The sequence below is a fragment of the Saccoglossus kowalevskii genome, chromosome 20 (genome assembly GCF_978046115.1).
Source record: "Saccoglossus kowalevskii chromosome 20, keSacKowa6.1, whole genome shotgun sequence".
NCBI lineage: Eukaryota > Metazoa > Hemichordata > Enteropneusta > Harrimaniidae > Saccoglossus > Saccoglossus kowalevskii.
This window is the reverse complement of record NC_140660.1, coordinates 20325229-20349603: the sequence shown is the minus strand read 5'-3', so window position 1 is coordinate 20349603 and position 24375 is coordinate 20325229. Positions and strand designations below refer to the sequence as shown.

General features: G+C 35.1%; 1 protein-coding gene, 1 long non-coding RNA gene and 1 pseudogene across 2 annotated transcripts; 2 read left to right on the top strand and 1 right to left on the bottom strand.

Moving 5' to 3' along the window:
* The first annotated feature begins 1303 nt into the window (after window positions 1-1303).
* On the top strand, window positions 1304-4704 carry LOC144351317 (uncharacterized). The gene is made up of 3 exons (XM_078009024.2): window positions 1304-1410; window positions 1523-1777; window positions 4488-4704. The coding sequence occupies exons 1-3, from the start codon at window positions 1332-1334 to the stop codon at window positions 4541-4543; spliced, it is 390 nt and encodes a 129-aa protein (XP_077865150.2). The 5' UTR covers window positions 1304-1331; the 3' UTR covers window positions 4544-4704.
* Window positions 4705-16973: 12269 nt separating this feature from the next.
* Window positions 16974-19078, bottom strand: LOC144351308 (uncharacterized; annotated as a pseudogene).
* Window positions 19079-22299: 3221 nt separating this feature from the next.
* LOC144351307 (uncharacterized) lies at window positions 22300-23297 on the top strand. The gene is made up of 2 exons (XR_014927769.1): window positions 22300-22450; window positions 23027-23297. It is a non-coding gene; the product is annotated as an uncharacterized LOC144351307 (long non-coding RNA).
* The last annotated feature ends 1078 nt before the right edge of the window (window positions 23298-24375 follow it).

The following is a 24375-nucleotide window of genomic DNA, read 5'->3' as shown; positions in this document are numbered from 1 at the left end:
ACCTCATATCTATATCCAACCACCAATCCCTCCAACCACACAGTTAGCTATTCATCCATATTTCTATCACACGATCAATCTATATCTTTGGGTTTTTTAATTTCTAGTATTGCAACGTACAGAGCAGTTTTTTTACATTATTTATACACATTATTACTGTATATGACGTCCGTCTGTGCTTGAACTGATAACAACTTGATAAAGGATGCAACCTTAGTATTACTTATGGTTGTTATTTTATAATACTTTGCAGTTGTTTGATATTGATTTATTTTGTCTTTTTTTTTGAATTTTGAGGATAACATTTAGCATAAAGCTTATTTGAGACAATTACACATTCTGTGTTATATTCATTTACTTGCAATGCATTTTTTTCTGTATGTTTTTGCTTCTAACATTATTATTAGTACTGGATGGCGGACAGAAAATGAGGACGAGGAAATAAGAAGTAAGTCCGTAAATCTATCTTACTAACCATTCATTCACCAATTCATTAAACACGACCCCATCCCGTCGCATCTATTTATCCAATAACCCATCAATAAATGCATACATCCAATTGCTAATCCATTCCATTCATTCACGGTAGGATATCAATGTATTTGCTGCTTTTTTTTAAATTCATTCCAGTTAACAGGTTCTCACGGAATACGTGGAACAGCAGTGTTATCAGATTCCACAAATCGCACATACACGTACCATTATGTTGAGCTCTATTTTTCGGGTCACACCTATTCAACATACAGGAATTGTCTAGTTTTGATCAAGCGCACATTTATCCATTTCATATACTTGATTCATAATAATAACTACATAATCAAAAATGCAACAAAAATACTGAATCATGTTGCTATACAGTATATTTAAATAAAACTAATAAATCCATACCTTATTCCCCTTGAAATATATATTTTTTTTCAATCCATTATCTTTAACGTTTATTATAGTCACGTGAATGCAGTTTTCCTATGTGCTTGTTACTAACTATTTATCAACAAATAATATAGAAAACAGTACTTGAACAAATATCCCATCAAACAGCCAGCAAGCCGTCAATCCATTGATGAAACCACCCAACCATTCATCCATTCATCCATCCATCTATCAATCACATTCCATCTCATCCATTCGTCAGTCAATCTTTCCTGGCAAACAATTAGCTCCTCATCAAACCGTCCATGTTCCCCCACTTTGCATATAAGTAAAAAAAAACTATACTGTTGTCATCGACAGGTGTGCAAGATGCATTGAATAGATTACGGCAAGGGGTCCGAATTGTAAATGTTGGGCCCCCCATCGACCCGAATGAATCCCTTCTTGTAAAAGCTGCTATGGTAACCCAGGGCGCTTTAATGCTGGCAGGGTGGGCTGCAGAAGAGGATGATCCAGTTCTTAAACAGGCACTGACAAGTAAGAAACATCATGTTGTTCTTGTCTCAATGTGTCAGGCAGTGTATCTTCAGATTTCATTGTTGTTGTCTATATTTGACTAACATAATATTTGTTTCATTTCGACATACAGACATGCTTAATACAGGTGACTATGGAGATGATCTAACTGAAGATAAAATAGATACCCTTCTTGATAATTACTCTTACTATAATGCACTGCAAGATAAGTATCACGATAGTAAGGCACATATGCAAGATTGGCTTCTTCAAAAATCCATTCTTGAGACGAGAATTACGGATGCCGAACAGCCTCTTCTACAAGAAGAACTGACAAAAATTGCGAAGAAAATTGAGTTATACAGGCAATTGATTGACGAGATCAAAGGTAAGTTTATCCTTCAAACCACTAATTGGGTTCTCGCTATAGTTAATAATGTCATCGTTTAGCTGTATAGCCATGTGGGTATTATCCAACATCGTAAAGTGGTATGTAATGGCATATGCAGGTACTCATCAGTATTTATGTTCGACTGATACAATGCCATGGCGCATTGCAAAAACAATCGATCAATGTTATTGACACATCTTGGTGATTACACTAATTATGGTTGATGAACCGTACAGCTGTAAGTTTCAAACTGGTGTATTGTTTTTGTATTGGACAGGTATCTGCATCATACCATATTGTAAATTTAGAATTTTTCAATATTGAACGATGTCTGATTTGCGTGTTAACGACGGCGATTAAATTCTTGTGTGGCCTGCCTAGCAATGGGAGAGTGTAGTAAGTTACACAATATTAGACAGGTATCTGCATCATACCATATTGTAAATTTAGAATTTTTCAATATTGAACGATGTCTGATTTGCGTGTTAACGACGGCGATTAAATTCGTGTGTGGCCTGCCTAGCAATGGGAGAGTGTAGTAAGTTACACAATATTAGACAGGTATCTGCATCATACCATATTGTAAATTTAGAATTTTTCAATATTGAACGATGTCTGATTTGCGTGTTAACGACGGCGATTAAATTCTTGTGTGGCCTGCCTAGCAATGGGAGAGTGTAGTAAGTTACACAATATTAGACAGGTATCTGCATCATACCATATTGTAAATTTAGAATTTTTCAATATTGAACGATGTCTGATTTGCGTGTTAACGACGGCGATTAAATTCTTGTGTGGCCTGCCTAGCAATGGGAGAGTGTAGTAAGTTACACAATATTAGACAGGTATCTGCATCATACCATATTGTAAATTTAGAATTTTTCAATATTGAACGATGTCTGATTTGCGTGTTAACGACGGTGATTAAATTCTTGTGTGGCCTGCCTAGCAATGGGAGAGTGTAGTAAGTTACACAATATTAGACAGGTATCTGCATCATACCATATTGTAAATTTAGAATTTTTCAATATTGAACGATGTCTGATTTGCGTGTTAACGACGGCGATTAAATTCTTGTGTGGCCTGCCTAGCAATGGGAGAGTGTAGTAAGTTACACAATATTAGACAGGTATCTGCATCATACCATATTGTAAATTTAGAATTTTTCAATATTGAACGATGTCTGATTTGCGTGTTAACGACGGCGATTAAATTCGTGTGTGGCCTGCCTAGCAATGGGAGAGTGTAGTAAGTTACACAATATCAAAAAAAAATTTGCACCCCTTCGTCGAGTGTATTTTTTTCTAAAACCCATCACACAAAATAAAACTAAAATGTTTACCTAATAAACGCAGTTTTTAGTTCAAAATCCAAACATTAATTTCTGACAAGCTACGACATTCAACTTTTTAAATACATAAAGCAATATATGTATATATATATAAACGGTGATGCAAGTTGCCATGCCAACGCAAGTTAAGGTGTCACAGAAATTGGATGAACATATCACGATGATTCGGAGTGTGGAGATGACGCCAAAAAATAAAATAATATAACAATTTGGATGGAAATTATATGTTCAGATTAATGAAACACATCAACTGTCTGAATATAATGTGAGATTTTTTGTCTATTCAGAGAACAAGAGATCTTTGAAATGCACACTTGCAGCCTATATACATATTTTGAAATATGGTGATTTTATGCACCCAAAATTGATTATTGAAGGTTGAAGGTTGATTATTCTCCCCACATAATCAAAAAAAAATTAAAATACAATTAGGCACCTCTTACAATACATCGTCTACATTTGTTGGTGCATGATACGTTCAACCTGGTACATGTCTAGTTTTAGTTTGGCTCACCTTCCCTGGCCATTTAAACCAAAGCCAAATTATTTAAACCAGGACGAGTCATGATGGGCAAGTTAATATTAATTAAGCATAAAAACAAATGCACCACATATCAAATCAAAACACTTACCATATCACATTTGAAAAATAACATACACATCTATCAGTATAAATAATGAAAATATAAGTTTTTTCTTAGTAAATTATACAGTTATTATAATTATACAGTTATGCTTGTCTAGCCTTGAACTTAGAACTTACAAATACATTTACCATCCATGAGAAATATAAATGCACACAAACACAATACTTCAGATGACAATTGGCCCAGTCCTTGGTGGTTTTATTCCGTAATTTATTTACTTATTGACTCCTACACAATCCCCAGAGAGAAAGAAAATGGTCACAATAGCCAACCAAGTCACTAGTACGTTGATAAACGCTTGCGTACTTCTGTGGTCAGTTCTTGGCAATTCGGTGAAAGAAAAATCACCTGTTATCTCATTTATTGTTAAAAATGGTACATCTCAGGATAAATAAATACATGGACTAAATAATTAACTAATTGGGTGTTTTTATTGCCGAGTCAACAATTCCACTGTAATAACATGCAACAGTTTAACAATACACAATTGCTATCTTTATGTAAATTAAGAAAACGTTTCAATGTTGTTTAATGTCTGTCCGTGTTTCTTTTACGAAAACATATCGACGTCATACAATCTGCCATTTATATTTATATTTATGTAACATAATTGGCAACTCAAATTAGTGAATATGTCATATTCGATAATGATGTAAACATTAATTTCGCACTATAACGTTTGCAATAATAACTTTTTATTTTATTTCAGATATAATTATCAATTACCTAAATCCTGGAAGGGAACGTGGTGACAGTTATTTCTAATACCATGGCAATTGATTAAGAGACACCGAACAGTACACCTTATAGCTTCATTTTCTTTTAATCTTGGGTTCATATTGTCAATTATTGTAAAGTTGTTGTAATCTAAAAAAACAACATTATTTCTTAATTGGTAGGTTAATAAATGATGTCTATGCTCTTACTGACAAAAATATACAACAGCAGTATTGGGTTCAGATGGTTCATTTTGTCAAAGACAAGGCCAGAAGAAACGCAGGGAATTCTTGTACCAAATTATGATACGGCTGGTCTTATTACTTGTGTGCGTAATTTCTCATGTAACTAAAATGCAGGCATCTACGACGTGCTACTACTGCACGTATATTCAATTTTTCGTCACAGAACGTTCTACGTTGCATATACACGCACCACTCTATTTCCATGGGCCCAATGCGAGCTGCCGATGGAAACAGCACAGTAATCCAGGTCAACAAAATTTGTATATGTTGCACATGTAGGGGTAATATTTTTACACTATTCATGGGAGTCTCAAGAATTTTCGGATTTTGTTTTCAGGCGGTGAAATGCCCGGATGTCCACCCTCCAGATTAGTTGCGACACCACAAAATTGGCGATGGTGGCGGTAATAATAACTATACTAGAAATATATTTACGTAAACGACACTCGATGAGAGGCAAATAAAACAAACCCCAGTTTAATATGTATTTGATAACTAAATTATATGTACCTGCAACATTTTGAATATTTCAATTTCCAAATTATTATTATTGATGATGACGCCATTAAGGTTATCAGCATATTGTGTATGCAGTGCGCATGCTTCAGATCGTTCTCATGTATTCCACATCCCATACGTGACAATGCCGTGGTATAGTTGATAAAAAGATTTCATCGATCTTGGAAGTGCACATTTCCGTTTTAAACCGTTGGCCACTTTTCCAGTGTTGTTGACATTTGACAAAATTTGCAAAGTCTACATATACACACTTAGAAACACGAGCCTTTGAACTTCATGTTCAATGGACTCTCTCAATACCAAATCCGACATCACCATCCATTCTTTTAAAATTCCACTCATAACCATCTATATTGTCTCTTTTTTCAACACCAGAGACTTAATCCTACCTTCCCTGGGAAATAATCAAGATGTATTAAATAATCCATGTATAATTCAGTGAACTTCTCCAATTTCTAGTTCTACTAGCTGGCTCCCATAACTCTGTATAAGTTTATGTATTAAGGGCCGGATACCATATGCAATTACTTAGCTAACCAGTATTCTTGCTTCACGCGGTAATACATTAACCCAGCCATGCATTTGTAGGGTATTACTCTGCTTTGACAAATAACTATGCCCGCACACGTAAAACGCCATATTCAATCAATAACGCTCTCATCAGTGACATACTAATAATTGAATTGCATGTGAAGGTAGTTACGTCTCGGAATGTTTGTCTCGTTTCATCAGGAGTGTCAGTCACGTGATCTATTTATTAATTGCTGGTCGTTAACTGACATCTAGTTATTGTCGTGGCCCACTTAACTGAGTTGAAAACTGTTTTTATTGTGTCGGAATGGCTGCAGCAAAAGAAGCTACCGTGTTATATGTTCAAATGTTCATATAATATGTCACGTTTTACAAACATAACTGAATCATCTACCATAGATTGTACACATCAAGTTATTCAATCAATACTAATAATAATGCTTTATTTACACATCTAAGTTATGTTTATGATTTCATGGCGTTTATTTGAACGATAAACAAATAACAATGGGCATACCAATGATTCTCACATAGAACTATAAATTACATCCGAGTGGGATGAAATAATCCCCATTTGCAACACAATTCCGTAACTGTGAATGTCAGAATTGTTGTTGCTGTGGTTGCCAAATATATATTCCTACCCTACACTGCTATAAAGACGTGTGTCATTTTACTGATTGTCACATGAACTATTATTGTCATTTAAGGTAGAGATGCAGGTTTATGGGCACTTGGGAGTGATTTTTTTTTTTGCTTTTTATTATCCAAACAGTCTTGGCTAAAGACTGTTAAAATTTTGTAGAATTGTGAATAGTGGAACATACTCAAAAAAGGTGCAAACATTCTCTCTTTTGAGTGCTTAGCAAGATTTAGCAAGGCTGTACATAAATAATAAAAAAGAAACATGGTAAAAAAAGAAATGACGGGATCTCCATAATATGCACTGTATTTAACTTTTAACAAAATGTTTTTACATTTAAATTTGGAACTGTTACAGCCATTTTAATTATCAAACTTCTTACTGAGTGATTTGTTATGCAAATTAGCAATTATCTCAGCTTCTTTTTAGTGCACATCCCAGTACTTTAACAAAAATAGCTCCTAGACGCTTTGACCTTTTGTTTTGAAAAATTCACAAATGATTGACAATGTGTTTATCTTTTTAACGCCGTCGGGACATTTTTTTTTGGTTGAACAGTGTTACAAAAGTCGTACAGACAGCCTGGGTGTTAATTTATGCATAAACTTGAAATAGTGAAATTTGAGCTGCTGCTCTGCAAAATTGACAATTGGTAGACAGTTTTCAAGACGGCGCTTTCTTCGTAGTAAACAGATGTACCCATAAACCAATTTTGACAGGAAACAGAATCATGGTATAGAAGCTAATTTTTTTAAATCACTTTCGACCAAAAAAGCACATTTGTGTGCATATTTCAAACTACAGTGTCCATAACAAAATATTAACAAAATTTTAAAATTCATACAATAAGCTTTCCGACAATATATAGTTTTGTGGACAAGAGAGGTCATCTTGGTTTCCTAATTAACTAATTAAAGTACCTGTCAGGTAAACTGAATCTGTGTACCTTAATAAGGGAGTTTTTATAATTACTGTATTTAATTCAATATAATTGTTTCCGATTGTGAAGACGATGTTACCGAAATCATTTTTTTAAACTGTACCTCTATCATTTATTTGTTGCAAAACATGGAGTGATTTGCTTCACATGAAGCTGCGATATTCTATGTACAGTTGAAATAATTATGTTATCGCCTTTTAAGTCTTGCCCGCTGTTTGCTTCAAATTTACCAAAGTACATCGTACCATTTGTTGGTGAAACATCGATTTTTTTAAACTTCTGAAAACGAGTATATTTACTATATTATAAACTACGAATTTGGCGAGTTTAATAGTTTGTTATTTTCCTTATTTTAAGACATTTTCAATAACATCCACGAGATTATGTGTGAAAGAACAATAAATCAATGATCGCATAAGAAAACACGATCCGGATGAACACTATGTACCTTAAACGGTGCGTGTATACTCACGAACCACTCGTAGCATTTTCTTCGACAAACATCTGCTTAGCTCAGTCAGTGACTATTCCACAACTTGGCTGATCTAAAGAGACATGGTTTATGTTCCGGGTCTTGCTATTGCTACGTAGGCTTTTTTAAAATGTAAGAGGAACGTTGCACTCTCAAAACGTAGTGTACGCTAGAAAAAATGTCGACTGGCGGACATGGTAGTGACAGAAATGCACGAAAATCAATTTCTGCATCGTTGGAACTGGACCGTGGGCATACATAGACTGATTATATATACACAAATCATTAGCCGCAACGAAGAAAAATTGTTGTCGCCCTGTATCCTATGTAGCCCATATGTAGGTCAACGTCTTCACATTAATAGCTGACTCACGTAGCATGTGTGACTTCAGTTTAGCGATATATGAGATACAATAGCCAAATTTCCAACTCGATATCACCAAATTAACATATTCCAATTAGGACACAAAACAGCAAAACTATCTCAGAATTGACACTGAAAAAAATGAGTAGAAATGCTAACAATCAAGGTATACCGGTTTGTTCTGTGGAAGGAGATATCACGTGATTCCTAAATGGTATTCGGAAACTATGGCTCCACGCGATACAGTGTGGGTGACTCGTTCTTATCGTCACCCAATCATAAACTTTCTGTCCGAATCATGTCGATACACTGTATGAAATTAATCCGAACTCACAGAGAATCCATTACACTCATTATATTAGTATTTCTTCTCGGCAAAATTACGCACATATATACGTCATGTTTAAGATACCTAGCGCCACCTTCATATTCAGCGATATTATTATTCAGCATTAATTTCTATAAATCAATGAACATTTACATTGAAACAATAGTATATGCGAAATATCGCATGGCTACTTTGCGTGCGTGTGTGTACTTTAATTACATGCCTTTATCTGCCCTTCAATCAACACACACACTTTAGAATATGAACATCCGGGGATTTTTGTGGTCCAGTGAGCCATGTACGGACCGTCGTCAATAGCAACAGAGAGGTCCAATGATCACGGAAATTCCCGGAACTTCTGCGTGTACAACGAGTTTCTGTTTCCCTTTACAAATTATGTCGAATAACCATAATAATTACGGCCGTTCATTTTAATATGGCATTACATACTGGCGAACGGACATGTTTGTCGGGCGTGTGAAATTGCATAGAGATTTCTATTTGGACGAATGCTTAGGTTCACAAGCTTGCATCAAAGATATGAAAAATGTTGAGTTTACTGATCTTACTCATTGTCTCAAGTTATACTGTAGCTGCTTCAAAGGAGCAGTGAGACGTTTACAGTGAGAATTCATGTCTTTTAATTTTGCAAAAGTTTTCTGAGCAGAAGCAAACATTATCCACGTCCATTGTGTAGATAAGTTTACATTGGAGGTTATATTTAGCCAGTTATCTATACCCGATTCTCAAGTTTTCCAATTCGTGGCATAACATTAGCCCGAACATGTATTTACTAGCCATGGGCGTGGCGTGGCTTTAGTGGAGTGAGCTCTGGGAGATAACTATGGGCATGGCTCTTCAAAACGGGAAGCAACGTATCCAATCAATAACACAGTACTATACTGTACTGTACTGATGGGTTTCACATTTGACATTCGACTCATGAATTGTTATCCCTTCTGGTGTAATGCCTCCAGTGACATGTAGCGGTATATCACTGACTGGCTAGCCGTTTATTTGAGCAACTGGAACGTTCCCCAAATATGGAATCGCCGACCAATTAACTTGCCACTTCACACTTTCAGAATAAGTGTACGAGTCTTTTTCTAGCTTGTTGACATGCTAAATAACGTTAAGGTCGTATAAGGTATATTATTGTTCAATATATTATTTTACATTCACTGCGAGATCCATAGTTCTCTGTGGAACCGAACGCAAAAACAGGAAAAACAAAGACCATAGCGTCATAATGGCGAATGGAGTCAAACATCGTATTGCGGAGGATACTTCCATGCTTAATAATGCCCTATTCACGTTTGATGATGATCAATTTCGAAGAAGTTAGGGTATCTAAACGCAATATTCCCCTGTCGGCCTTTTGACTCCGATCTATAATAAAGAAAAGTTCAAAATAAAATCTTTCGATTTTCACAGCAGACGTTTGGTCCGCGTCTTTCACGCATTACAAGATATCTCACAGTTGAACGGAATATCACCTATTGCCAGTGCGATTCACGTAGTTTGTTTGATATGGTCAGTGTAAAAAGCATCGCAAATTCCCATCTAGTCTAATATCCCATTAGTCAGTCTAATTAACGACAAGTACGACTAGTCGTAATCCAGTTTATGTGCGTCGTGTCAGTTTTGTTATTTGTTGTCTGTTGATGCTATAGAGAAACTCCGGTGCGATCAGGAAATTGCATCATTGACGAGCAATCTTTGTCCGATTAACCAGTAATTCCGGAATGTTTTAGCACTGAATGATTGATTAATAAACCTTCAACAAAAAACTTAGTAAATGTTAACCATATTTGAGTTCGATACGCACATATTTAAAGTATGAACAATATTTTTATTCTAACAACGCATCAGTTATAATTAAAAGCACCATTAGAACAATGTTATGGTATTGATTCTGCGGTACTATGTAATAGTAATATTTTAATCATACATCATTGTAATCTAAGCTGCAAACACTCCGGTAATATGAGCCCTTCACGACAAAAATAATAATTATGCAAAAACTATTCAACCTATAGTAGTCGCGTATCGCCTTTCCTCGAGTATCTGTCGTAAATGGGAACAGTAGGATATGACGAGTGTCGTTCTATTATAGCCTAACAGCATGTGAAATTTTACAAAATTTATTTTACAAAGAAGTACGAGAAGTGTGATGTATTGAGGCTGAACACGTCTGGGTCTGTCTATGACTCGACTGTTTCTTTCGTTGGTGGCGGGCTTATTATGCTGGAGTATTGGGTATGAGGGCGCTATCGCTGCACGATCGTTCCATATTTGTAATTCGTGTTTTCCAATATGGTGGGATGCAAATACCAAGTGCAATACCGCACAATTACGGCACGCTGTAACTTATGGTGTTACGTTGACAGATGTATAAAATATATATTACATACGTTACAGCATGCTTTTATTTTGCTGTATTTTACCGGATATTTTCATCCTACCATATAAGGAAATGCATATTCCAAATATGGAATGACTACGCGCCTAAGCGTCCTCTGATAATAAAAACTAGCACAGGCTCCTACCAGGGTTTGACCGGAAATTCACCGATTCTATTCTAAACTTTTTGGATTTCAGCATACCCATGATGTATCTTTTGAAGAAAATGATGTAAAATAATAAGGCTATTATCAAAATAATTGGTTATGTGCATTTGTTGACAGCCATAACCTGAATATCCTTATCATCCTGTCATCATATTACACAAACCAAATCACAAGCTTCTTATTGTGACTGATTTATATTAACACTATTGAAATAGCTTTTTAATGGTTCATACCAGTCATGTGACCATAAGGGAATTTACATTCTTCTCCCTTGGTCAAAAAATATGTTAGTATGGATTCAAGAGATGGATACACTGCTTTATATTCATCAAGACTTCATAAAACACTTGTCTATTACTTTATGTCAGCCATGGTCGATTTGGAGAATGACTATGAATTGCTGATGTATTATAGCGATTTTAGCAACCTTTCTTATTATTGATTAATAAGACGATTTAAAAAATGTAATATGGTATATTCTTATGCTATCCATTTTCATAAGACTGGCAAGACAGAAACGTTACATATCAGAATGATCATTTCATGCTCAAACTGTGAACCATGTGTTGAAGTCATGTAATAATATCGTTACTTACATGGTTATTATAAACATGTTTCTTGTTGACTTATTCATGAGCACATACGCAAATGTAGATGATTTTTCGTACATCTCGTCTTTACTTCGTAGCCAAATATTGTGTTGAATACCCTTACTTCATCGAAATTGCGCATCATCAAATGTGTACAGCATATTATTAAGTATGGAAATATCCCCCAAAATATTTTAACGTTTGTCGAATCCCATGCGATGTTAGACGCCACCACATCGCTACGACCTTTGTTTGTCCTGCTTTTACGTTCGATTTCACGCATAACGCGTGATCTCGAAGTGAAGGGAAATGATATATTATATTATTTTCCCTGGTGCAAACATGTATTGATTGAAATCAAACATTTCTCATATTCATGTGTCGAACAGGAGTTACAAATTTGATTAATGAAGTAGTACATACTAACAACGTATATGTCAAAGTGTCTTATATATGCCAGGCATACTGTTTTGATGCACACACAAGTATATGCATAATAATTAGTCAATTGAAAGAGTTTCCACTAATAACGCATTAATTCAAGGGCAATGCGCAGATCTGATCATTTTTGGGTTAAAATATGTTCAATTTAATTGCTTAATTTTCATAATAATTTATAATTTTTCGGCTTTTCCATCGTTGTCTCAAGTTCTAATCACATTTCTTTGAAACGTGGTAAATAGATTCTCGATGAAATTTCGCAGACCTTAATAATTTTACATTAAAATCTGCACATAATAATTACTTGATTTGCATAATGATTAATTTTCAGCTTGTGCGAAAAAAGTTAGAAGGGAAATCACAACTAATTAACTACCTCTTCTCATTAAATTTCTTGTCTTTTGACAAAGTCCAATGATTGATGCCAATGTATATTTATTGTTGGTAACATACGCCAATAACATCATAATAAGTTGGAGTGACAGGGCTATAGAATATGAATATTGAATTTAATACATTAGACACTTGTACTAAGGGTACCGGTTGATTGTAGTGTTATTCAACTATACAACTATTTTAGAAACGGATTTACAGACAACATGCGAAGCGAGTTAAATATAACTAGATAAAGATGAAACAAATAAATGCGATCACGGAATACACGCAAGCATGTAAGTCACATGTCTGTTTTTTCTTGTTTTGGAGGCTGCAATCGATATGTGGCAGCATGAACAATAACAGCACTGTGAATGCGTGCATTCAATTAGATGTGCCAAGAGGTTATTAACACAATGTCTCCAACATGTGTATTGAAGGATTCCTTACTATACGCACATAGGCAAGTTAAATTAGGTGACGTCTATCTCTTATTTGGGTTCTTTAACAATATTGCCAATTAAATAAAATCTTGTACAGGATCGGGGTCAAACATTAATAGTACGGAACCAGCGTCAAGTTAAAAGAACGCAAATAGTAGGTTTCAAACAATATTAAATAAAGCAAGTAAATTTAACCTTTATAAAGTACAGAAGTGAAATGGTGAAATCCCGCTCGTACAATCTCTACCCCACCTGCGTCTCGAACAGCATAAACACAGGCAAGCAATGAGGTATACGGTGACAAAGATATGGGAGAATGTCGGATAAAAGTGGGAGCGATCAGTCTCCAAAATGTCAGGTTAAATAAATCAGACTAAACCCAGAACATACAAATCAACTCAAGGCGCCAGGTTAAATGCCGAGTAGATTAATCTATAAACTCTGCACACTAGTGAACCGGCAAAACAACTATTACAACACATTCACTTTGTATGAACGTGTACAACTCATGACAAACGTATTGAAGAAATAACAATGAAATTAACTGACTATGTTCGAAAGTTTTAACGGCCGAACAACATCTCCAAAGGAGAGAACGCATCTTAGGTGCTTAAGGTATAGATGCAGGTTCGTGGGCATTCGGAGTAATTTTTTATTTTGTTTTTGCTTTTTGTTACTAAGACAGTCTTGATCAGAAACTGTTAAAATTTTGGAGCTCTATCATAAGTGGAACAAAAACGATTTTGGAATGCAGAAAACGGGCACAAACATTCTCCATTTGGAATGCTTAGCAAGAATTATAAGGCTATACATAAATAGCAAATAAGAAGCTGGATTGAAAAAAAGTAATAACGGAATCTCCATATTATGCACTGTGTATAACTTTTTACGAAACGACAATCGGTTAAAATTTGTGTCTTTAACAGCCGTTTTAACTATAAGCATCGGCCAAATGAATTCTGAGTGAATGGTTATGCAAAATAGTAATTATCTCCGTTTGTGTTTTTCAGTTGGTCCGGGACGTTCAAACCTAAATAGCTTTCACAATTGTTGTTTATTTCACGTGAAACTTTCACACTATGTCCGTCGGTTGTTTAAATAACAAATGAGCGTCTAGACGTTTACAAACAGGAAGTTTGCCGTATATCCAAACCCGGTCAGTATTTCAGACTTCGAATGCCATTGTTCGAAAACGCAAAGCTTTAAAATAACCCAAGACGTCCTTTTGTTCGTAAAGCCATCGTTAAAATAGTGTGATAATTTCGAGTGAAACTGACAAAAACTGTGAGAGCTAATTAATTTTCAATCTCTACGACAACCAGAAACTGAGATAATGACCGTTTTATGACGCACTGTTATTCGAACCGCGCGGAGTTCAACACTTGAAATAGACTGGAACAGAACGCAGAAAGGTTTACCGGTAGATTGTTGTCTGTAGTATGTTGTGTTTTACAGAATAATTTAGTAAATTAAAATTTAAAGTGATTTTGTTTCTGGAGGGCGAAGGATGATACACACAGTGCCGGCGATCGTGTAAGATAAAGTGTCGACAAGCCATGAACACGATGCACCATGTCCGGTGAACGATAGTCTTGTCTGTCGAATAGGTGATTTTCCTTACAATTGCGAGATCTCGCGAAATGCACGAAAGACGCGCGTCGAACGTCTGCCGCAAAAATCGAACGATTTGATTTTGAACTAGAATTTCTTTATTTCGCAGCTTATATTGACCGTCCGATCTTCGACAGAGGAATATTGCTTCCGAATACCCTTACTTAATCGAAATTGCCTATCATCAAATGTGGACAGCACATTATTAAGCATGGAAATGTCCCCCAAAATACTTCGCGTTTGTCGAATCCCACGCGATGTTTGACGCCACTACGACGCTATGACCTTTGTTTGTCCTGTTTTTACGTTCGATTTCACGCATAACGCGTGATTCTCGCAGTGAACGGAAAATGGTCTATTTGAAGGTGTCAACATTTCTATCAATGACGCTGTAGCTTTCGTCAAACCAGACAGCATAAAAGAATCGACCATCCAGTAATAATGATCATTGGAAGTACTTCATTACGCCGAACATGTCACGGAATAAAAAAGCACTACGTCGCTGGAAGCTGCCCGGTTAGAAGTTGTCGATATGTTTGTGAGATCGGGGTAAGACTTTGTTTATCATTTACAACTGTACGTTTTTTTTCCACGAAATGCTTACACAATCGATTTTTTTTGATGTTTTTCATTTTCGACGGGATAATATGTACACCAGAGTAGTTGCTAGCTGCGTGATGTGTCGGTATTATGATTGCAGCAAGGTTGCATTCATTCAAACATGGTCACCGGCCATTGATTTCGATTTTTTGGGTAAAAAATTATATAAACATTTTTTGCAGCCAAATGTGTCACCGGAAAACATCTGGCAAACAGGTGTTACTTGCAAAATTATGATTTCTGTCGTATATTTACCCAAAACATATTTTACTGTTAACAGGTCTTCCATGGGTGAACGATTTTGCAAGGCAGTAGAATACGTGGCACTCAGTAGGAAGAAGAGAGGGATTTCCCACAATCGAATATTTTACTCTATTTTCATTGGGCACATGCCTTGTATGTGAACAGTTAGTTTTCATCTTTACTGCTGACATTGTTTCTATGCGATTTTTTTTGATGTCCAATATAGATATTGTAATTAATGCATACTTTTCCATTTTAGGCCACAGGACATGTCCTATGCGTATCCACCTGCTGTCCTGAATTATGTTAGACTATTATTGCCAAGAAATGTGCCAAGGCAGATGTGTGGAAGGTAAAAAACTATCTGTGCAGTAATAGTATTTTTTCTTTCATCTAATTTTAATAAGATGGTGCAGGTTTTTTTCTTTTTTTTGGCTTTTCTCTGTCAAGTTGTGTATTGATTTTTGTAAATATTTTTCCTGTAATTTTTCGGTGTAAATTTAGTGTGACTTATTTGTGTACATGCCAAAATTGAAGAATATATTGATACCGTATCTGCCATACTTTGATTTTTCTACATATATTTATTTTTATCAAATATAGAACAAATTGAAGGAATGAATAAATAAACATGTTGACTATTTTACTGATTGTTTCCAGAGTGTTATTATTTTCTTTTGAGGTTACTGAGAACTTGGGCGGTATTCAAAATACTTTATTTCAGCTTGAATACTGTACATTTTCGCTGAAAAAAACATTTTGGGTGATGTGTATGGAATTTATTTTCACTGATGTTTTGAAGAGTTGTTTGTACTACCTAGGGTACTACATACCCTAAATTAGGGCCAATTTATATGAAACATGGATAACATCAAGTCCATCCTAGGCCAAAATCAAATCAATATTGGAACAAATGTTACACATACCATCTGGACGGGTCTGCCCATGCTGGCTTCACATCTAATAATTACAGGATTATATCAGCAACGCATAGGCTCATAATGCACAAGTTGGTTGATGAAATTTATAAATAAAAATTCTTTAGTGATTATGAGTCCGGTACTTTAAGCTAAATAAGTGGAACTGCTGACCTACTCGGACAAAAAAATCACTTGACAGTTAAACCAAAAATTAATCTATGAGCAGGCACCTGTCTTGTGCCCTCTCATAGACTTACCACATGCTATACATTGTTGGTGCCTTTTGTTTTTCAATACTGTGCCATGACTATCAAATGCCTCAGACTGGTAAGTCGTTTCTTCAGCATAAAAAAAAACTTATCAAGTTTGCATAGTTTTCTTCGCTTGTTTGTTTCTCTCTGCAATTTCACTTTTATAGAGTGATGGTTTATGCTGTCCCTAACTCTCAAATAATCTAGTTTCCTCCAGATTGTATGGCTAGTCTAACTAGGGGTTGAATCAGCTTCTTCATAAATCAAAGTATTTGTGATGTGTTGTCCCTTGTTAAACAACATCACTGCCATGTTTATTCCGTCCTAACTTCCTTATGACCATGACTTTGCCCCTTCGGAAGGATGTTGGTCACATGGTGCAAGCTTTCATTTTAATTTTGAGTGAGTCCATGTTTTACACCTTGCAGCAACTTCTCGTCCTTTAGCTTTGAGAACACTGGTTGCAATACATTAACAATAGCAGGAGCAATTTGTGTTTGCAATGGCTTGTATATCTTCCTTCCTGTAACTTTATCATACTGCCATTTGCACCAACTGTCCTTTCCAACTGGATAGTTATCATGGTTTGGGGTACCATAGGCCTGGGTCTGCCTGCTCATAGCTAAAACATCCCCTGATTAATAGAAAAAAAACATTGAGTCACTGAGTGATTTACAATTTTCTTCTGTAATACAAATTTAACATACCACATACATGACACTTTAGTTTAGAGCCTAATATGGGTTGCCCATCATTTGGAACTGGAGAATTTTTAGTGTGAGAAGGAGAGAGTAGGTACAAATTTGTGATTTGACTACACATTTATGCACCATGCAGATGGGAACAAAATAATTGCAGAAAATTAATTTTCCCCAGTCATACACATCTATAGTGAGAAACCTCTTTCGTAAAAAATTCTATCAAATCTCACCTTTGTTTTGTCGAATGACAACACCGTAAAACAGCTGGAAGGCGTTTATCATACTGTTTATCAATCGGTAACGACCTGTCAAGCCTTTGCCATCTTCCAACTTTTTATCTGATTTGCAAATATAAACAACAACAATAAATAAAATGTTAATATGTACTGGTAGTCTGTATTGCAAACAAAAGGAATGTGCACACTGCAATCAAAATCATAATAAAATTAAATCTATGAATACGCAAGCATTATTTGGGTGGACTAATTAAAAACAATGCTAAAACTATAACAAAAATATTTAAAAGTATCAAGTACTGTAATCTATCACACAAGTTCACCATATGCAGGCATTAGAAGTACACTGCTGCACTGTCATCATGATCTTAGAATTTGTAACAAATTATCATTTGTAGAATTAGAATTTGTATTAGAATCCACTGAAATACCTTTATAAGAATCCACCAAGTTTTGAAGGTAGCAACCCATTCTCTATTGGATGTGGCCAACACAATCCAACTTTTCAACAATTATGTTGTCCTCGTGATAAATAAACTTCATACCTCGGTAGCGGAGCTATCACCATCCCCTAGATACTGCGAGTATCTGATGAAAAAAAATGAAGATACAAAATAGACATTCATTTTACCAGTGAGACGTACATCATTCTGGTGGACACATTCAGCCATATAACCAAACGTAGTAAAATAATCTTCAAGTTGATTAGACTTAGGGTGGCTGATTTAGCAGCAAAAATATAAATTTATTTATTAATAAATATAAAGTAGCAAACATCTGGCATGGACAATGGTTGTGTAAATGATATTATATAGTGACAATAACAGACAAATAACACATAACTAATCAAACAATATTTACTAAATAACAATAAATATATCAACCTATCAACCAAGGTATGCCTTTTCTTAGACCTTTCAAATAAAACATAAGCACCACCTTCCTCCATGCTTTTGGCAGAGCCATCATGATTTAGAGGACAATTCGGTTCATGCCCAAAAAAACATTCTGGAATATTATTGGATTTCTTTTCATCTAAAAAGATCCAACCAATATCGCGTGTAGCCACAGTTTCACAGTACTATTTTTAGGAAACATGCGGTGTCTGTCCTCACAGGGCGAACCATTATTACATTTTTGTAGGGGTGTCATTTATATCAGGAGACACTCCATCCGTTAATCCGTTGAAACTAAACCAGTTCAAAAATTCACTAGTGAAATTGAAATTGATTAATATGTACATTAATGCATGAAACGTGTTGTCTTTGAAATGACATAACATGCCAAGGGTAAATATTTGTATTGAAAACTAGCGAAACAAAATAATTGTAATGTACATGACTAAACATTAATCATCTAAACCATTCAATAGAAACACGACAGTCATGCCAAGCTGCAATAAGACCCCAGCAAATGGACTTGCTTGGAAGTTGTGTGATCCTGCGTTAAACGTTCCAGTTCGACGAAGTCTCTGATAAACAAGGCTGCTTAAACGATAAGAGGAATGTTGCGTTTACTGATGGTACTCATTGCTGTAACTGCTGCTGCAGCTGCTCCCATGAAGGTATGTATACAATGAGAATTTCTAGATATTTAATTTCATTTCGATATGTTGAGTAGAAGTACAATAAATCTGCTTCCTTGTAGTAGTCAAACACACTTAGGCACAAATGAATGTTACAGTCTTGTTATTATCCTATTGTACCAAGCTTTTTCGTTTCGTTTTTCTCTCCTTATTGGGCGAACTGTTTCATGTTCCATATATCAAGGTCTAAATATGTAAATGAATTACTAGTATTATATATTACATTCAGCCATAAATTCTTGGTCTTACCATTAAGATGTATTACTGCGATTTGACATTGTTAGAATACGCTTTTAGAATTGTATACACTAAATGAATAACTCTTCCAACAATTTAATTCAATGTGCGCGGTGTTGCACCACTGCATTTTATACGACATTTCTTCTCTGACCAATCTAAAAAAAATAGGCCCGTTCGTCGTATTGAAAACAATTGTTTTCTCGTGTTAGATTGACTATAGGGAAATTTGCACGTTTGGATGATCTGCGAATGTCACTGTGAGGTCAGTGAAATCTACTGTCAATAACACACTCAAGTATTTTGTATACGTATTTTACCATCTGCATCAAGCAGCATTGTGGAGTCACAATTTTGAAATCATTTTAGACTTAGCTGAAGAAACTGGATACTTTGTTCGAGTTTGTGAAATATATGATATGCCAAGTGCGATTGTGTGGGTTAACTAATGGCATGATGAAGCCTTACGAATTAAACCTAACCCTAATATGTCGGGACAAAACAATTCATTTAAATAAGTAAGCATCCAGATAACCAATTAAGTAATTATGTTATTGTAATTATGTCACGCAGACAGAGTTGAATGTTATGCAGTCGAAACATTTTAAAACGTAATACTACTAAACAACACGACACAATTGGTATATTGGTCGAGTATTCAAATTACGGATGTGAACAAAAATTACAACAAAGCAACTTCCAAACTCGGGTGTGTGGGGGTAAGTGTGGGTGTGTGTAAATTAAAACTGACCAGTTTTACCTAATTGCGTTTTATCTTCACAGAAATCACGTAAGGTGTCGCCACTTAAGTAAATTTTATTATAATCAGTCAGTCAACATTTCAACCGTGCATCGAGCAGATAGTCCAGAGCTACCAGCAGATAACCCAGCAGATATTTTGTATCAATGAAATTAAAGGATGGTCTATAGTCCACCAATGATTACTGCGTTTCATCTTCACCAAACACATCTATCAATCCAACTAAGCATCCATTCGTATTTTCAGCCATGCCATATTATTGAGATGGGTGATATATCAATTGCATACAATATACCATCACATTTATCAACCCATCTACATATTTATCTATATTGTCATCCGTGCCATCCTATCTATACATCAATCGTTCCAACCAATTCATTAACTCTATCTAATTAATGTAATAACATGGTTCATTTTGATTTGGTGGCAAACAGATGATAATATACGTGACCATGGCTACTGGTTGAGAGTAGTATGGCTGCTGAAGATCATCATCAGAAGATATCAATTGAACCCACCTTTTATCTAGCTATCTGTCCCATCCAGTCGCCAATCAATCACATTTCATAGCATCACATCAATCAATCAATTCATCCGTCTACCAGAAAGCATTCTGTATCCATCCACCAACACATACTTTTATCTATTCATCTATTTTTAACAATGCATTTTTTTAATTCATCAACAAGTACGGAGTTAGATAATATATCTAACAAATTTAATAGAAATGTATTCTCTGTTACATCACATTAACACATAATTGTCTATATATACAGCAATAAGATACGCAATAAGTATAAAAATAGTCAAGCCGTTGGATTATAAAGGCTCTAGAATACATGTGCTGGAATATATCGCCGAGTTTGAGTTCGTAGCGTTATTTATCCGTAGCATCTTATGTGCAAAAACATATTAATAATATATAATTTACATGCACATAACACTTGGGTTCCAAAGATATTATGCGGAGAAAATAGTTTTTTTTATTCTGCAACGGTATTATAGGATGGGATAAAGTGACACGAATAGTTGAGATACTAAGGAAACGCCGAGAAATTCCCAAGTTTATATTCAGTGTTTGTTGAAGAAATTGTAATTATATTCGTGCATCTTTCATTTACATTTGTTCGTGTATATATTGATGATTTGGAATAATATTTTGGTTTTGTAAAGTTTACTAAAGTGTTTCCGGTGGATGTGGTTTTAGGCCCCTATTGGAAATAAGTTTCTCTCAACCTTGGTATTGACATTAGAGGTTCTTGGTTGGGTGCTTGTCGTCCTTTGGCTATTTTTGTTTTTTGTATCTTGTTTTTCATACCACATACACTAACTAGACTAAGCAGATTGATTGAGACCTAGCGTTACGCTTGGTTGTTTTTCATAATACTTTAACGTTTGTCTCGCAATTAATTCTACATTCTTCAATTTCAAAGACGACACCATTTAGCTTGATTGCTACAATATATCGATCTGTTTTGTTTAACATAAAGTGATTGCCAATACACTTGTGATAATATTATTTACTTTGGTTCTGTTTGTTTCTATTACGGCAATATTCTCAAATCTAGACAGTATGAACCTAAGCACATCTTTAGCATTTGATTTTTGTCTTAGTAAAACAATTATGTTGTGATCGTGTGAATATTGGTTTTGGTGTTTAGAAATGTGTCACACATATTGCTAGTTTTTATTTTGTTATCGATATTGAATAAAACCAATATTTTCTTTTTTGTGGCTTACAGATTTGGGTACGTCATATATTATTAATTATCTGCATGACTCATTGAATAGGCTATTAGAAGGAGTAGAATTTGAATCTAGTGTTCCAGACGTTGAAATACATCCTATGGATATGGCGCGTATGTATGCCAATAGATACCGATTAGAATTGCAAGCAATGATGGAAGCAGAGAAAGATTCAACCATCAGGCAGGCACTGGCCGGTAAGACGCATTTCGTTACGTTTATGTAAATTAGGTAGCACATGTTAGCCAAGGAATTCCATACTTTGCTACCTTTTCGTTTGTATTTTACTGTTGTTATTGAAAACAAATATTTTCTACTTTTATTCGGTGGTGGATAGATATGCTTGCAGGTGTAAGTAACTCAACTGCACCTGTCACGGAGGATGTATTAAATCATCGAATTAGAATATACCAAAATTGCATAAGCTTTCTTCAAGTATAATCAATGGCTCGGGCACAACTTAGATTTTTACTAGAAAGAAAGCAAACCTTGGTAGAAGTACCCAACACAGATGATGGTCCATGAAATGGAATAGAGGTAGAACTGGAAAGGTTTGAAACAGCAATTGAGAAATTACGACATGAGATTGAACAGGCTAAAGGTAAGGTTGTAACCAACAATTCTGGTCAACTGTCATATAACGCATTATTATACATATGTCACCGTAACGCCATAAGTTACAGCGTGCCGTAATTTTGCGGTATTTCACGGGTTATTCGAATTCCAAATATGGAATGATTACGCACGTAAGCGTCCTCTAATAATGAAAAAAAAACATAGATGCCATCAGGGTTTGACCGGACGCGGACTCCAAACAAAGAAGTTCGCTGATTCTGTTCTAAACTTTTTGGATTTCGGCATTCCTATGATGCGCTAATGGACAATAATGTTGTCACCAAGTATTACTAATACTAATTTTTGATTGAAACACAAAGACAAATTAACATTGACATAAATATGATTATAATTGTTCTTCATATGTAATTCCTGGTGAAATCGACAATTCCATTATGATGGCAAGTGACATATTGGTTTGAAGTAAATTTGTATATCAATATCTTACTATTTAGTTACTCGGAAAGTAGGGGAAGTGTAAATTACATAATTTTATTAGTTTGAAAGCGAAAACCAACTTATAACTCGTATAAAATGACACATACATGTTTTGTCTTTTCAGAAACAATCATCAATGCTTTCTCATCGAAGAAGTGAACATGATAACAGTTATGTATCATTTCCTGACGATATAAATTAAATGGAATCTCTTCATATACTGTATAAATGTAAGCTTCTTTCGTCTTTGGTTATGTCAAAATATAATGTAAATTTCTACAATATCCGATTCAGGTGAAGGTGCAGAAACGATTAAGTCATTTTAAATGTAATACTTTGAAATTGATTGTCCTTGTTCTTAATAAAAGGGTGATAATATGCATACAAAAAGTAAAGTTGTTGTGATTTACTACATGATTGTAATCAGCAAAGGCCGGCGGTATAAGGTCTGTTCATTTCTGAATAGTTTCCCTTGATATTAATTATGCATAGAAGCGACTTACTCAGTTTTAATAATCGGCAGGACATGTTACTATCGGTGGAAAATCATGTAAGAGGTCGGCAAGGGGTATGTTCATGCGCTGTAATCAATTGTTTTTATTTTCGTAATAATGTAATTCTAATGAATAAAAAAAAACGTCAATTCGTAGACATGGACAAGGTGGAAAATGTAACCAGCTATTTTATTTGTCCGTAATTTGTACAAAGATATTATCTTTTGTAAGCTTATACAGCAATTAATTTAATTAGGGATTTGCTTCATCTGTGAAGTGTAAAAAAAAATATTTTACTGTAAATGGAACTTTATTTTATTTCCTGTAAAACGGTAAAATACCGTTTTTAATTGCTGTAACCTGTATCAGCTATCCCCCTTTCCCCTATGTAATGTCGCGCGAGGGCGTTTACAAGCGTTAACAGTTCTCAGGCCTCCGGCTTTTGCTTAGGCATTTGCTGATTTAGATATTCTTCCATTTCATGTAGTGATTACGCAGGGCCCATGTGTAGACTCATTTTTGATGCAATCACAAACGGAACAGCTACAATGTATTAAGTTGCACGTGACACAACGTCACATATCACCTATATACAAGTGTGTGTTATATACCACTTTCCCGAAGATACAGCGTTTCGCATGCGCGTATACCGGTTTAACGTGAACAAGTATGCGTGCCATTGTGCTTGTTGTTATGTATTTGTATTTGCCGCCATATCAAATGCAGGCGTCCTTCTGCACCCAGTCGCGCAACTCCAGGGAAAGTGAACTATTGTGTTGAGAGAAGACAATGATCGTACTGATACTCATAGTGGGGCTTTAAAAATACATCTTAAAAATATACATCTACATTTTATAGATTGGAAAATAAAATTGTAATGTATATAAACGTATTGAGATTTCATAGTTACAGAAATGTGAATAATCACTAAAAACAGAAAATTGAAGATACCATCGCTATATGAACGAATGGTATAGAG